Raw genomic sequence first — 13,018 nt, 5'->3', positions numbered from 1 at the left:
TTTCTCTACTTAGGTGTTTTTTTATGTTCAATAAAGTTTTATACATTTCTCTCTCAAGTCCTTTTTTTAAGCAGCTTCATTGAGATATAACTTACATACCATAAAATTCACCCCATTCTAAAGTCTTGCATGTACGTTGTTGGATTTATTATGGAGTACCTTCTGGTTTTTTACTACAAGGTACCTGGTAGTTATTATGAATAGCATCTTTGGTTTCTAAAATTTTTGTTACTGGTGCATAGGAAACTTTTTACCCGTTGTTTTCTTGGTTGGGGCTGGCAGAAAAACATTTTTTAAAGAAATCTGAAAAGGACTGGGACTTTTTATTTTCTGCCATGAACTGGGATAAGAGAGAAACCCTCATTGCAACATATGATGGTAATGAAAAGGAGAGCCGGAAGCCGAGTCCCAGCAGGTTGAAGAAAATCAAAGGGCGGCGAGGAACCCTCCGAATCTGAGATGTGTTCCTCAGCAGAAAGGAGGCTGTGCCCAGTCCCTCCCTCCCCTCCACTCTTGTAATTGGCACCACTCTTTATCCATACATTCATCCATTTACTCGTATGCGTTTTAGTTAAAATATGGAGTTCTCACTCTACACTAGGCACTGCTAGGCATTTGGGATTAAAGATTTTAATTTTTAAAATTAAATTTTACAGAAGAGTGCCATGAGAAAGACACAAAGAAGACTAGTTGGCTAAGCTCTAGACTATCAGAAAAAATGTAACACTTTGCAAAGCTCTTTCACATGTATTTTCGTGCTTAATCTTCATAGCAGTCCTTAACCATTTTTACAGATAATGAAGGTTAAGTAACTTTGAGTAGTAGTGTTTTTGACAAAAAATAAGATTTAACTGTAAAATGATATAAAGTTGTTGCTTATAAATTGCCTCTGATTTCAATTCCTTTTGTGTATAGCTCATAGTAGTTTATATATCAGTCTTCTTTGAGCACCACATAAAGAAGCATTGTATAAAGAGATATCTGTCTCCATGTTTTGTAAAAGAATACTGTGACAAAACCACTAAGAAGGCAGTGACAAAATTCTAAATGCGTGTTTCCTACTCCCAAGACCAAGGCAGCCATCTTAGTTTGTAGGTATCACCTGTATGTTGTTACTTGTTAATGAGAAGTGAAAGCTTCTGATAGGCACTCTGAGAAATTTGTATGGGACAGAAATTGAAGACATAAGGAAATCAGCGATTAAACAGTGACTTAAATTTCTACTCTTAAGATTCACTTTTTTTTTAAAGATTTTATTTTTTCCCTTTTTCTCCCCAAAGCCCCCCCGGTACACAGCCGTATATTCTTCGTTGTGGGTCCTTCTAGTTGTGGCGTGTGGGACGCTGCCTCAGCGTGGTCTGAGGAGCAGTGTCATGGCCGCGCCCAGGATTCGACCCAAGGAAACACTGGGCCGCCTGCAGCGGAGCGCGTGAACTTAACCGCTGGGCCACGGGGCCAGCCCCTTAAGATTTACTTTTTATTTCAGTTTCAAAGATAAGATTCTGGTCACTTGCTCTTTTTACGCCCTTTGAACCACACTGGAGTGTACTAGAAGATTATGGCATTATGCGAGGTTAATAATCTGAAGCTTTTTTCTATTTGCGCTCTAGAATTTGGAGTATGATTCTCATGAAAGCCAGAAAACATTTTTTCTTCACTAGAAAAGTTTCAGAGAGGAAATATTACTCAAACTAAACAAATTTAGTAACTAAAGCTGAAATTGGCATTTCTCTCATGTATGAATAAAAAGTCACTTAATGTTTTCATTTTATTTTAGTCACTGTATGTATGCCTTGTTTCGCGGGTCCACGGGAAGCATGAATCTGTTGGGACTTGGGACAAGAAGAAACAAGACATCTTCACAAGGAATACCAGACAGTAACAAAAAGTATCCCGAAGTCTGAAGAGAGAAAACAAAAACATGACGGACAGAGGACTTAGGGACCCTCCGGAGGGTAAGACTAGTTTGTACAGCACTGAGCTTTGTGCTGTAGAAAACTAGGGCTGTGCTAAGAGAGGAAGCCTCAGACGACTAAAACCTGGAGTTTGGATGTAAAAAAGTTAATTTCATTGATTAATTTGTTATGATGGTTATTTCATATTTACTGGATTTTTACCGTAATTCCAGACCCTAATTATAAGGAAGATTAATATTTTAAAGACTCCAATAATAGGAACCTATAGTCTTGGAAAAATGCAATGCGTCTTAAAAAAACATGGTAGACAAATATTTAGAGTCATATTTTAAAGAAACCAAGAAAATTGTGGTATGCTATATATTTAGAGGAGATCTTTCAATTACAGGGAAAGATGAAATTTAAATTCTTCCTTGTGCTCATATGTATGTATAAGAGAGAGGAAAGAAGCAAAATATGGAGTAGATTTTTCAGAAGAGTAGAAGGGCATGTTTACCTAAATCTTTTATTAAGGATGTTTTTAAATATATAAAAGTAGAACAGAATAACGAATCCCCATGTACTCAGCATTCAGCTTCAACTAATACCTGCATAATGCTGATCTTGTTGCCTGGCTTGGTATTTAAATGCAAATCCAAGACATTATGTCATTTTATTTGTAAATAATTTACGTCTCTTAAAAATAGATTTTTTAAAAAAAATAGCCAAAATAGCATTAGTATACCTAAAAAACAAATTAGTAGTTATCCCTTAATATCATCATATTCAGCCAGTATTCACATTTCCCAAATTGTCTCATAATCGTTTTTTTCTTCACAGTTGGGATTTTTTTTTTTCTTTACAGATGGACCACACACTGCGTTTGATTGATAGATCTTTTAGGTTGCTCTTTTTTTTTAAGCTTTACCATAGGAAATTTCAAACATGTGAAAGTAGAGAGCAAGATGAAATGAATCCCATTACCCATCAAACAGCTTCATCTGCTCGCAGCATATCGCTAATATTGTTTCATTTATACTCCCTCACTTCTCCTTTCCCCCGTAGCATTTAATTGAAGCAAATTCTAGACATGTAATTTTAGCCACAAGTACTTGAACACTTATCTCTGAAAAACAAGAAAAAAATTTTTTTTAAAACATTATCACAATACCCTTATCTCACCTAAAAGATGAATAATAATTCCTTAGTATCATCAAATATCTGGCGTTCAAATTTCCCTGATTGTCTTATAAATATTTAACAATCGATTTGTTGGACACCAGATCTGAACAGTGTGGTCCACACATTGCGTTTGGTAGATGTGTCTCTTAAGTCTCTCTTGATCAATAGGTCACCCCTCCTTTTTTTCTTTTCTTGCCGTTTGTTTTTATTTCTTGCTGTTACTAAAGGAGCAGTCTTTTGTCCCTTGGAATTTCCCACGTTCTGGGTTTGCCGATTGCATTCCTGAGGCATAATTTAATATATCCGTCTATCCCTGTATTTCTTAGGAACCAGTAGCAGCTCTTGAAGCTTGCTCAGATTCAGGTTCAGTTGTTTGGCAAGAATACTTCCTAGCTGGTATGGGTATGCTTTCTATTCCATTGAATCTGGAGGTTAATGATAGCCGGTTTTCCCTCTTTTTGTAATGCTGAGATTGATCAGAGCATTCAACCGTTGTCAGTCTGGTTCATCTATTATAAGACTCTTTACCAGCCTTTTGCATAATGGTTTTAGTTGCTATTGATGATCATTGCACAGATCCATTATTTCGTTGGGGAAGAGGATGTATTTAAAATAACCAAAAGTTGGTTCTGTTGTTGAAAAGAGTTTTACAATTAGTGTTACTTGTTAGATTTATTAACATGATGATAAATTTGTTTATTCATTAGCATTCATGTTTACTTATTAACTTGATAAATTTGTTAATCAGCTTTAGTGGAAGTCAAAAGAAATAATGTTTAGGAAAATTGCCTTGTAAACCCTAAAAATCTATATAAATATTACTGTTAATCAGGGACCTTGTTAAAATACAAAAATATACGGGAATTTTTTTCAATAAAAATTATAAATTTTTATCTCATTAGACTCTCAAAAGGATTTGGAAAATGACCCATCAATAAATTCTCAGGCACAGGAGACCGCAGTCACAAGTACCACTGAAGAAGCGCAGACCCCAAACCCTGCCTCTGGTCTTAACAAAGATCACCACGAGGTAGAAACAATAGGCCCAGCAGGTGCAGATACAGGTGATCAATCAGAAAGTCCAAAGGAAACAAATGATGGGAAATCTCCAAAGGATAAAACAGAACATGAGAACAACCAGAGTTGTCAGGATGGAGAAGAAAGGCATCCCAGCCCTTCAGAAAATCTGGGTAAGGACCCCTTGGATCCAGAACCCAGCCATTCTCCAGGTGAGAAGGTAGGAAGAGCGGATGCACACGGAGGGAGCGGCCCTGCAGCCCTCGCTGAGGAAGCGAGCGCCAGACCTGGAGCTTCACGGGAGCCATCTGCTGCAGACCCCCAGGATGCCCAGAGTCCTGGTCATTCCAGTGCGGGGCTGGAGAGCCAGGAGACACTGAGGAGGCGAGGGCGAGAGCTGGCGCCAGGTGAGAGAACCCCCTGAACTTCTGTCCTGTTTTGTGTTGCTCTGTTACTGAGAATGGGTCGGGGCCTTCTTTTCAGAGGATTAAGGCCTTTGTGCCTTTCCCAGGGTCATGTAAAGAGAGATGACTGAGTTGAGATTAGAATGAGGTTTCTCATCTTCTAGACTAGCTCATTCCACTATATCAAGTTGCTTTCCACACATTAACTGCATTTTTAAACAGTGTCTTTATTTATTTACTGTTTATATTAATGCAGTCTGATAAAAATGGCCATGACTTTTTAAAATTCACCTCAGGCCTTTAATATATAGCAATTTAATATAACGCAAAAAGCAAACTAAGAGATGAGAAATCTTGTTCTAATCTCAACCCGGCCACATCTCTTTATGTGACTTTATGTAAAGCCCTTAATATCCCAGGACCTTTTGTCATGATAGGTAAGGTAGGGGGCTGGAGTAGGTGATCATTAAAGATCCCGTCAGTCCTTAGATTCAGTGATATATTTTTAAAACCTGCTTTTTGGTGTGATATAACTAAGTGAACTATCCATATAGGTGAAGACGACTCTGCTGCTTTATGTTAACAGAGTATGCTCTTTGAGTTGTTTTTCCAGTGAGGGTTATGGGGAACACTCAGCTTTCACTGTTACGCGGTACCTGGCTGGGGTCAAGTGCACATCTAGACTCTAGAGTGACTTAGCTTGGGGTTCTACAAAACACTGTCCTCCTTTTCACCCACACATTTTAAGATTGATGTCTCAGCCCACACCTCTATTTTTATGCAGTTTATAAATTTCCTTATCCTTATATTTCTTGCCTTTCATACCTCCTTCACTAAGAGGGTCAAACTTGCTTTTGTAAGCTATTTTGCACCTGTAGGGTAGTCTCTCCTGTCCCTACACTTAGAGCCTGTGTTATTTGTACACCTGGGGTCTTGAGGAGCCACGTGAGACTTGAACACTAAAAGTAAAGCGTCGTTGCCCTGTGATGCTGAGTCTGTGCACAGCCAGCACTTCTTAAATCCCTTCTTCATTTTGTACATTTTGTCGAATCACATTTTAGATAGATTTGGCTGCAATATTACGATGCTTGTTTTTTTGTCTTTGGTGTAAGGGCCAGTGAGGAACCGTGAATGTAGCAAGAATATCCTTAAATGAATTTCACAGCACTTCATTTTATTCTTCTAAGTAGAATAAAAGTGATAGTGAGCCTTAATGAAAAAAGTGAGCTTTGCATGAAAGAAAATTTTACATAGTAAACTCCTCTCAGTCAAATAATGCTTTGGTTTAGTAAGAAGTATAAAGGTATAGTACACACTCGCACTAGAGTGCTGTCTGAAAATAATGTTCCTTGTTTTCCCCAGAGGCTGAAAGTCATCAACAAGAAACACAAAAATTGGAAGAAAATAAAGAGAATGTACATGATACCTTAAGAAAGACTAATAAAAAGGATTTTTGCAACTATGGTGAGAACAAAACTGGTCTTACTGAAGTGTTGATTCACATTCAGAAATCCTCAAAGAAAATACCTAGAAAACTAGCAGATTTAAACAGTATTAACATGTTTTTCAAAAATTTTTGATAGTAAGTAATAGTAAAATAGAGCAATGGAGTTTAAGAGATTTTTCCTTTAGGCGTGCTGGCTGATATTTTGCCATCCTTAACAAAATGGGAATTCCCACAGGAGGAAGAGCTTTTCATAAACAAGAAACTAAAACTGCCTTTTCAATTAGAGAGTATTAACTTCTCAAGTGGCATTTTTACATTTTGACCTTTTAGAAAAAAATGGCCTGTTACAGGTAGTAGGTACTGTGAGAAGGTGGAAGCATATCCTGATAGTTCATTTCTAAATCACATCATTAGTTATAGCAACAAATAAACTTAGTTTTTACTTTTTTTTTTTTTTTTTTTTGCTGAGGAAGATTTGCCCTGAGCTAATGTCTATTGCCAGTCTTCCCCTTTTTGCTTGAGGAAGATTCGCCCTGAGCTAACATCTGTGCCAGTCTTCTTCTATTTTGTATGTGGAATGCCACCACAGCATGGACAAGTGGTGTAAGTCCATGCTTGGGAACCAAACCTGGGCCCCTGAAGCAGAGTGCACTGAATTTAACCATTAGGCCACCTGGCCAGCCCCCTTAGTTTTTACCTTTTTTTCCTTAAAGAAACATTTTATTTTATTTTATTTTTGCTTTTTCTCCCCAAATCCCCCTGGTACATAGTTGTATATTTTAGTTGTGGGTCCTTTTAGGTGTAGCATGTGGGACGCCACCTCAGCATGTCCTGATGAGTGGTGCCATGTCCACACCCAGGATCTGAACCGGTAAAGCCCTGAGTAGCCAAAGCAGAGTGCGCAAACTTAACCATTCGGCCATGGCAGCTTACCTTTTAACAAAGATTTTGTATCTTCAAATAATTAAATCTACGAAATTAGAGCAAAGGTATTTCTGACCGGCTTTAATAGTGGAAAGTTTAAATGATTTAGGCAAAAGAAACCACAACCAGTAAAATCTGACAGTATCTCTACCTCATTTCAGTTTACCACAGGCTTTATTTCTGACTCACATTCTCTCTAATTTTGTCTTGTATTTTCTCATTCTCCGACAGGCTCTATCTTTGTTGGCTTCCTGGTTGTGACTCTTGTTTTGCTAGGTTGTGTTAGTAGCTACTATTCCTCTCCAGCCCAGCAAGTGCCCAATCCAGCTTTGGAGGCCTTCTTGGTTCAGTTCAGCCAATTGAAGGATAAATTTCCAGGCCAGAGTTCCTTTCTGTGGCAGAGAGGACGGAAGTTTCTCCAGAAGCACCTCAATGCTTCACACCACACTGAGCCGGCCACCATCATCCTTACAGCCGCTCGAGAGGGGAGAGAGACCCTGAAGTGCCTGAGCTACCATGTTGCAGATGCCTACACCTCTTCCCAGAAAGTCTCTGCCATTCAGATTGATGGGGCCGGAAGAACCCTGCATGACAGCGACACGGTCAAGCTCCTGGTCGACATGGAGCTGAGCTCTGGGTTCGAGAACGGCCAGAAGGCTGCCGTGGTGCACCGCTTTGAGTCCCTTCCCGCAGGCTCCACCTTGATCTTCTACAAGTATTGTGACCATGAGAACGCTGCCTTTAAAGATGTGGCCCTGGTCCTCACCGTTCTACTAGACGAGGAAACGTTGGAAGCAAGTGTTGGCCTAAGAGAAACAGAAGAAAAAGTGAGAGATTTGCTCTGGGCCAGGTTTACCGATTCTGACACTCCCAGCTCCTTCAACCACATGGACTCAGATAAATTGAGTGGGCTCTGGAGCCGAATTTCACACCTGGTGCTGCCGGTCCAGCCAGTGAGGAGCATAGAGGAGCAGGGGTGCCTTTGAGGAGCTAAGCCTGCAAGTGGTCATGGGAGGCGTGGGTTCCTTGAAGAGTTTGAAAGACTTCCATTTACGTGGAAGGAGATTGATGAATGTGAGGAGAGCACAAACGAGCTTATTTTAGAAAATAATTTTTAATTTTTCACTTTTCACTTTTTGTAAAACCTTTCTAATCTAAGCTTGACAAAGCTAAAAAATTGACCTGATTTTTTTCCCTTGCCTTTTGAGCAAATCAGGTTTGAAATATAGCATGGTATATGTAACTGAGGAATTTTTTTTAAATGCAAAAATATATCTTCCACAGAATCGTTGCACGGGAAGATACTCTTCTCAGAGTAAGTACAGAGTGATTTTTGTTTTCTTGACACTCTGAAGAGCCTTTGGAGAGTGTGGACTTGCACCAAAGCAATTACAGTTATGAAGCTGTGATAATTTTTAGAAAATTTTTCTATCACATGTTAAATATTTTAATAACCTATTGTGGGATTACATCTTATACTAATTTGCACTTTTGAATAGTATGAAAAAAAAGAAACACAAATTCAAATACTTATCTAAAAGCTATCTGTAAGGCACTGTGCTTTTATTCCGTTAATGAGCTGAGGTGGAACTAGCTGTACTCATTGGAAACAATGGGGAAGTTGGTTATAAATGTTGGAAATGAAAAAATTCCAATTGACTGTCTTTACGTCAACTTTCCTGATTGACTTAGAGCAGTGATTTTCAGGCTGTGTCTCCTGGCACCCCTCCACTTTGTATCAGAGCTGTTCTCCTTTGGCTACTTTATATATTAGGAATCTCCATTAAGATTGAATTGGAGCAAGGAATTCCACTGATAATGAAGTTTGAAAACCACCAATTACGTGAAAAAACATCTTAGAAGATAAGAAATGGGTAGAAAAAAATGAATGTATTAAAACTCATGAGTAGGAAGAGAATGAAATGTGTAGAGTTGTTGTATAGACACGCTATTTATGAAAGATAAACAACTACAGGTGAACAGAAGAATGTATAAACTAGTATTCAGTAGCATATTTCTGATGCTTCTGTTAATTTCTGTTAGTCATTTCTGTCTCCCCTGAGTGGAGTTTTTTAGTAGCCTAGGACGAGAGTTTGAGTGACTTTTAAGCAAAAGAGATTCTAATCTCAGTTGAATAGTAGGTTTTATATGGGCAGATTGGCATAACTTTACCAAACTCTTTCTTGTTATGCAGTGATGGAACATTATATAAGGCAGCTTATTTCTTGACCAGCTAGTCCTGTCAGGTTAACAATTAGAGACATGCAAGAGATGTTATGCTTAGAGGAAGTAGAAATGTTAGATAGATTCTCAGAGGTTTTAATGGCCAATATTAATTGTTGGACCATGGTCTGTGATTGTGCTTGAGATTGAGAGCAGTGTTTCTGGAGACAGTCGTCGTTTATTTGCATTTCAGTTCTGAAAGCAGAATTCCAGTAAAATGATCTTGCTCTGTTTAACAAAGGGTCTGTTCCATTACATGATGTACCTAGGAACTATCACCATGATCCTGGCGTGGTTCAGCTAGGTTTCGACCTCTCTGCTGCTATGAGAGTGAGTATGTGTGTATGTATATATTTAAGAAGTCACGTGATTAAAGTATGGAAGGATTTTCAGAAACGCTAAGAAGACGTAGGGATTTTTATTAATACCTCGGAAGGGATCTCAAAGACATGGAGGAAGAATCTATTTGAAAAGATCTGTTCCAGAAAGAATACATAAACCTCTTCTAGCCAAGGCCTCCAGTTGTGCTCAGTTGAGCATAGGGGCATAGCTAAAGGAACTGTTTTCATTTGGGACTCTGAGGGAATTTTCCAAGAGATTTGAGGAAAGACCTGCCTGGACAGAAAGTTAAATCATAGTGAGTATAATATCTGTATCAGTCCAATATAAAATCAGAGGAAATTGAAGAAAAATCTATATAGCATAGATCTCAGATGTTAGCATTACATCACAAAACCAATGGTGCCTTGTAAACTATCCCATCGGCCTGCTGATGCGTGCTACCTCAGATCCATCTGGTCCCCGTCAGCAACTCAGATCACAGTTGAGACAAATACTCTTGTTTCTTCATTCAGTTGAATGTGGTTTTTCATCATTTCCTTTCAATATAATTTAGAAAAATTTCAAAAAGTCACAATTTTTTTTTTTACTGTTTAGCCTTTGTTAAAAACACTTTTCCTTCCATGTCTAAGTGCAATCAACCGAAACTCTTGTCAGTTTTCTGTCCACTATTTCAAAAATCATTTTAAAAAGAAGCAGTATATTAGCTCTGGGTCTTCTGAGGAATAAAATGATAAGTTTTAAAGCATAAAATTATATATTTTTTAAATGTACAAATAATTAAAATCTATTATCTAAATATACCCTTAGCTTAATTTCTATTCAGTTGCTGTTTTTTACATTTTTCAAGTTTTCAGATTTTGTTTTGTGTGTCTGGTAGTTCATCTTTCATTACTGTGATAGGTAATTTGACTTAGAACAATGACTTGTGAGCGTAGGATGCCATACATGATACCCAGACATCACCATTTAATTATTATTGCAGAACTCTCGTTACATTATATATTAATATAAATCCTTTCTTGAGTAATCCCAGGGTTCTGGAAGCAAGTAGGGGAATCAGAAACTGTCTCTGGACTCGAGTTTTTTCCCCTGGAAATTTTAGGTTTCCCAGTTACTTTAGGGTAAACTTTAGGGTTCCTCGTTAGTTTCCATGGCAGAGAAGTTCCAGGGGATTTACGTCACTAAATGTAGTAATGCTGTTGTTTTTATTTCTGTTTTTTAAATCAATAAAATAATTTAAATGTATTTTATTTGAAAGCCTCCAAGCTGAGGTGGTTTTGACCCTTTGATGGTTTTTAATTGTTTGATTTACAATTTTATCTGTTAAAGACACGAAGCATAATGTTCATTGATGTTAAAATATAGCAAACATATCAATTTGGCATGTGAAAGTGACAGTAATGCAGCAAGACGATCTTCACCAGGACTATATTTTCATGTGTCTGACCAAAATTTTTATGCAGCATATACAGGTGTCTAGCACTTCAAAAACTAATGTTAAGTAGAAAATATAAAATATATCCACTTAGGTTACTATTTAATGGGAAGAAAGCGTATGTCCATACACAACTTATTTGTAGAGAAGTACTTTCAAATAGCAACATGAAACCTTTTTCTTTTACCATTTGACAATAAAACACTTATAAAAATAAACAGGTACATCTTTGTAAAGCCCTCATACCATTTTATAAAAGCAGTTTTTAATCTGGTTTTCAAGTTGAATATGTACTTACAAATGTCAGTCTTCATTTTAATATTTTGGCCACCAATCTGAGCATAATATATTTTATTTTAGAATTTGTTGAAAAGTCATGTTGCTTTTGTGTTTTGTTTTTTTCAAAATTAAAGTACCTTGAACACTGTGTATCGCTTGTTCAATGGGAATGTCGTTTGTTTTTATATATGTATTGTGAATATTATCAGTGATTAAAAATCACTTCTTTATCATAATTTATATAAATATGATGAAATGATTATTTAAAAATTTTTCCAAGGGTGTTCATGAGATTATAAAATGCTGAGGTTTATGAGTCATATGGGAAATACTGGTTATCGATAGTAATATATTTGCAAAGAAGACGTCACCCATCCTAGAGAGAACCCCATGAAGTTATGACAGTCGTGTAAAACTGTTTCTCCAGATGGCTCTAAAATAGGCCTGACTCCTATTCATGTTCAGGTGTAGGTGTTAGGTTGTGAAGTACTTGATAATGGGGGCCTAAATGTGCCTCATTCAGACTGAGACTTGGCTATTAAACTCATTTCCAACTAATACACTGCCCTCTCCCTTCTGTATCTATACGCATTGCTTCTCAAGCTGTTTTTAGAAACATAGATAAACTAGGGAAGGGCACTAGCCTTATCCAAATGGCCTAAGAACACAATTAGCATCCCCTAATCTGTAAATAATCTGTAAAGATATAAATAATTGTCTTCCATGCCTTTCCTCCCAGTAGAACCTGCGGTGTCTATTTCACTTGTTTTGATGTCTTTAAAAATCCATAGATTGATTCCTATATTGGGAAATAACCTCCCACTTTTCCTCCTTGAGGCTCGTAAACTAAATTTGCCCTTGGCTAGGAGCACTTACCTGAACCAAAAAGAACGTTTGTGCTCAGGAAGCAGCCAGCTTAGTAACCTTGTGGTCGGGTAGAGCTGGCAGGAGGATGTTGTGCTTGTCACGACTGGTCCACAGAAGTCACAGCCCTCCGCCCTGTGTCCAAAGTGGGCCTCAGCATTGTCAACACGAGCTCCAGGCCTCTGCTCCCAGCTGATCAGATGATGAGAGATTTAAATCTATTTGCCATCCCCATCATAAAACAAAGCAGCAGCCCATTGACTTTTAAACCCAACCGCATTTTGTTTTTTTCCTACTTAACAAAAAATAAGTGGACTTTTCCAGTATTAATGTCAGATTTCTTGGCATTCCCTTTTTCCTTATGTAACCACGATGTCTTTTGATTTCTTATGGATTTTGAAGAATGTGCCTTTTTCAAATTAGTTGTCTGGTTATTACCAAAAATAAATCTCCTTCATTTTTCTCGGTTGTCTGATTCTTGATTAAAGTTCCAAAACAGCAAGTTTATAGAAATGGGCCTGTGGTCATTAATGGTGGGAAAGGAAACTGCTCTTGGTTGGCAGTGAGTTCAAGAGCCTAGGAACCCCGTGAGGGTCAGGCGGCCATTTGCAGAGTGAACCGGCGCAGGCACTGCCTGGAACCCACCGCAGTGCTCATTTAGCATTCTTCGTGTGCTATTCCCACTTAAGGAGGCTTTCTGAGTAGGAGAGAGAGTGGGGTTATAAGTAGAGCCCTGGGAATTGCACTTAGCCCGGCGTGTGCTGACTGGGAATGTGTTTCTTAAGTGTGGACATCATTCAGTTGTGTGTTGGGATGGGAGAGGCCAAGAGTGTGTTAAGAATTTCTGCCTTATAATGTTGTCAAACCAGAATGAGCAGAAGTACCTGAATACAATCCCAGCCCCTCACCCACCCTTCTCCCAGCTTTCTGCCCCCACATTCCACACCTAACTGAAAACAACGTCTGTTCACATTTTACAAAATAGTTTTCTACCAAATCTGAATTC

The 13,018-nt window shown here is 38.1% G+C and overlaps 1 protein-coding gene across 4 annotated transcripts in view; it reads left to right on the top strand.

Annotated features, from left to right (window-relative positions):
• The window catches only part of LOC103567034 (torsin-1A-interacting protein 2-like), a 36,492-nt gene extending 24,018 nt beyond the window's left edge, over positions 1-12,474 (top strand). For all 4 annotated transcript variants that reach the window (XM_070591726.1, XM_070591724.1, XM_008543625.2 and 1 more), the window contains 4 exons: positions 1,778-1,955; positions 3,980-4,501; positions 5,861-5,962; positions 7,101-12,474. In XM_070591726.1, coding sequence (XP_070447827.1) covers positions 1,922-1,955; positions 3,980-4,501; positions 5,861-5,962; positions 7,101-7,855 — 1,413 coding nt within the window. In that variant the 5' untranslated portion in view covers positions 1,778-1,921 and the 3' untranslated portion in view covers positions 7,856-12,474. The remainder of the gene's footprint in view (positions 1-1,777; positions 1,956-3,979; positions 4,502-5,860; positions 5,963-7,100) is intronic.
• Positions 12,475-13,018: the final 544 nt, after the last annotated feature.

Source organism: Equus przewalskii, chromosome 23, assembly GCF_037783145.1.
Source record: "Equus przewalskii isolate Varuska chromosome 23, EquPr2, whole genome shotgun sequence".
Lineage (NCBI taxonomy): Eukaryota > Metazoa > Chordata > Mammalia > Perissodactyla > Equidae > Equus > Equus przewalskii.
Note: the sequence above shows the minus strand (reverse complement) of the source record. Positions and strands in the feature narration are given on the sequence as shown.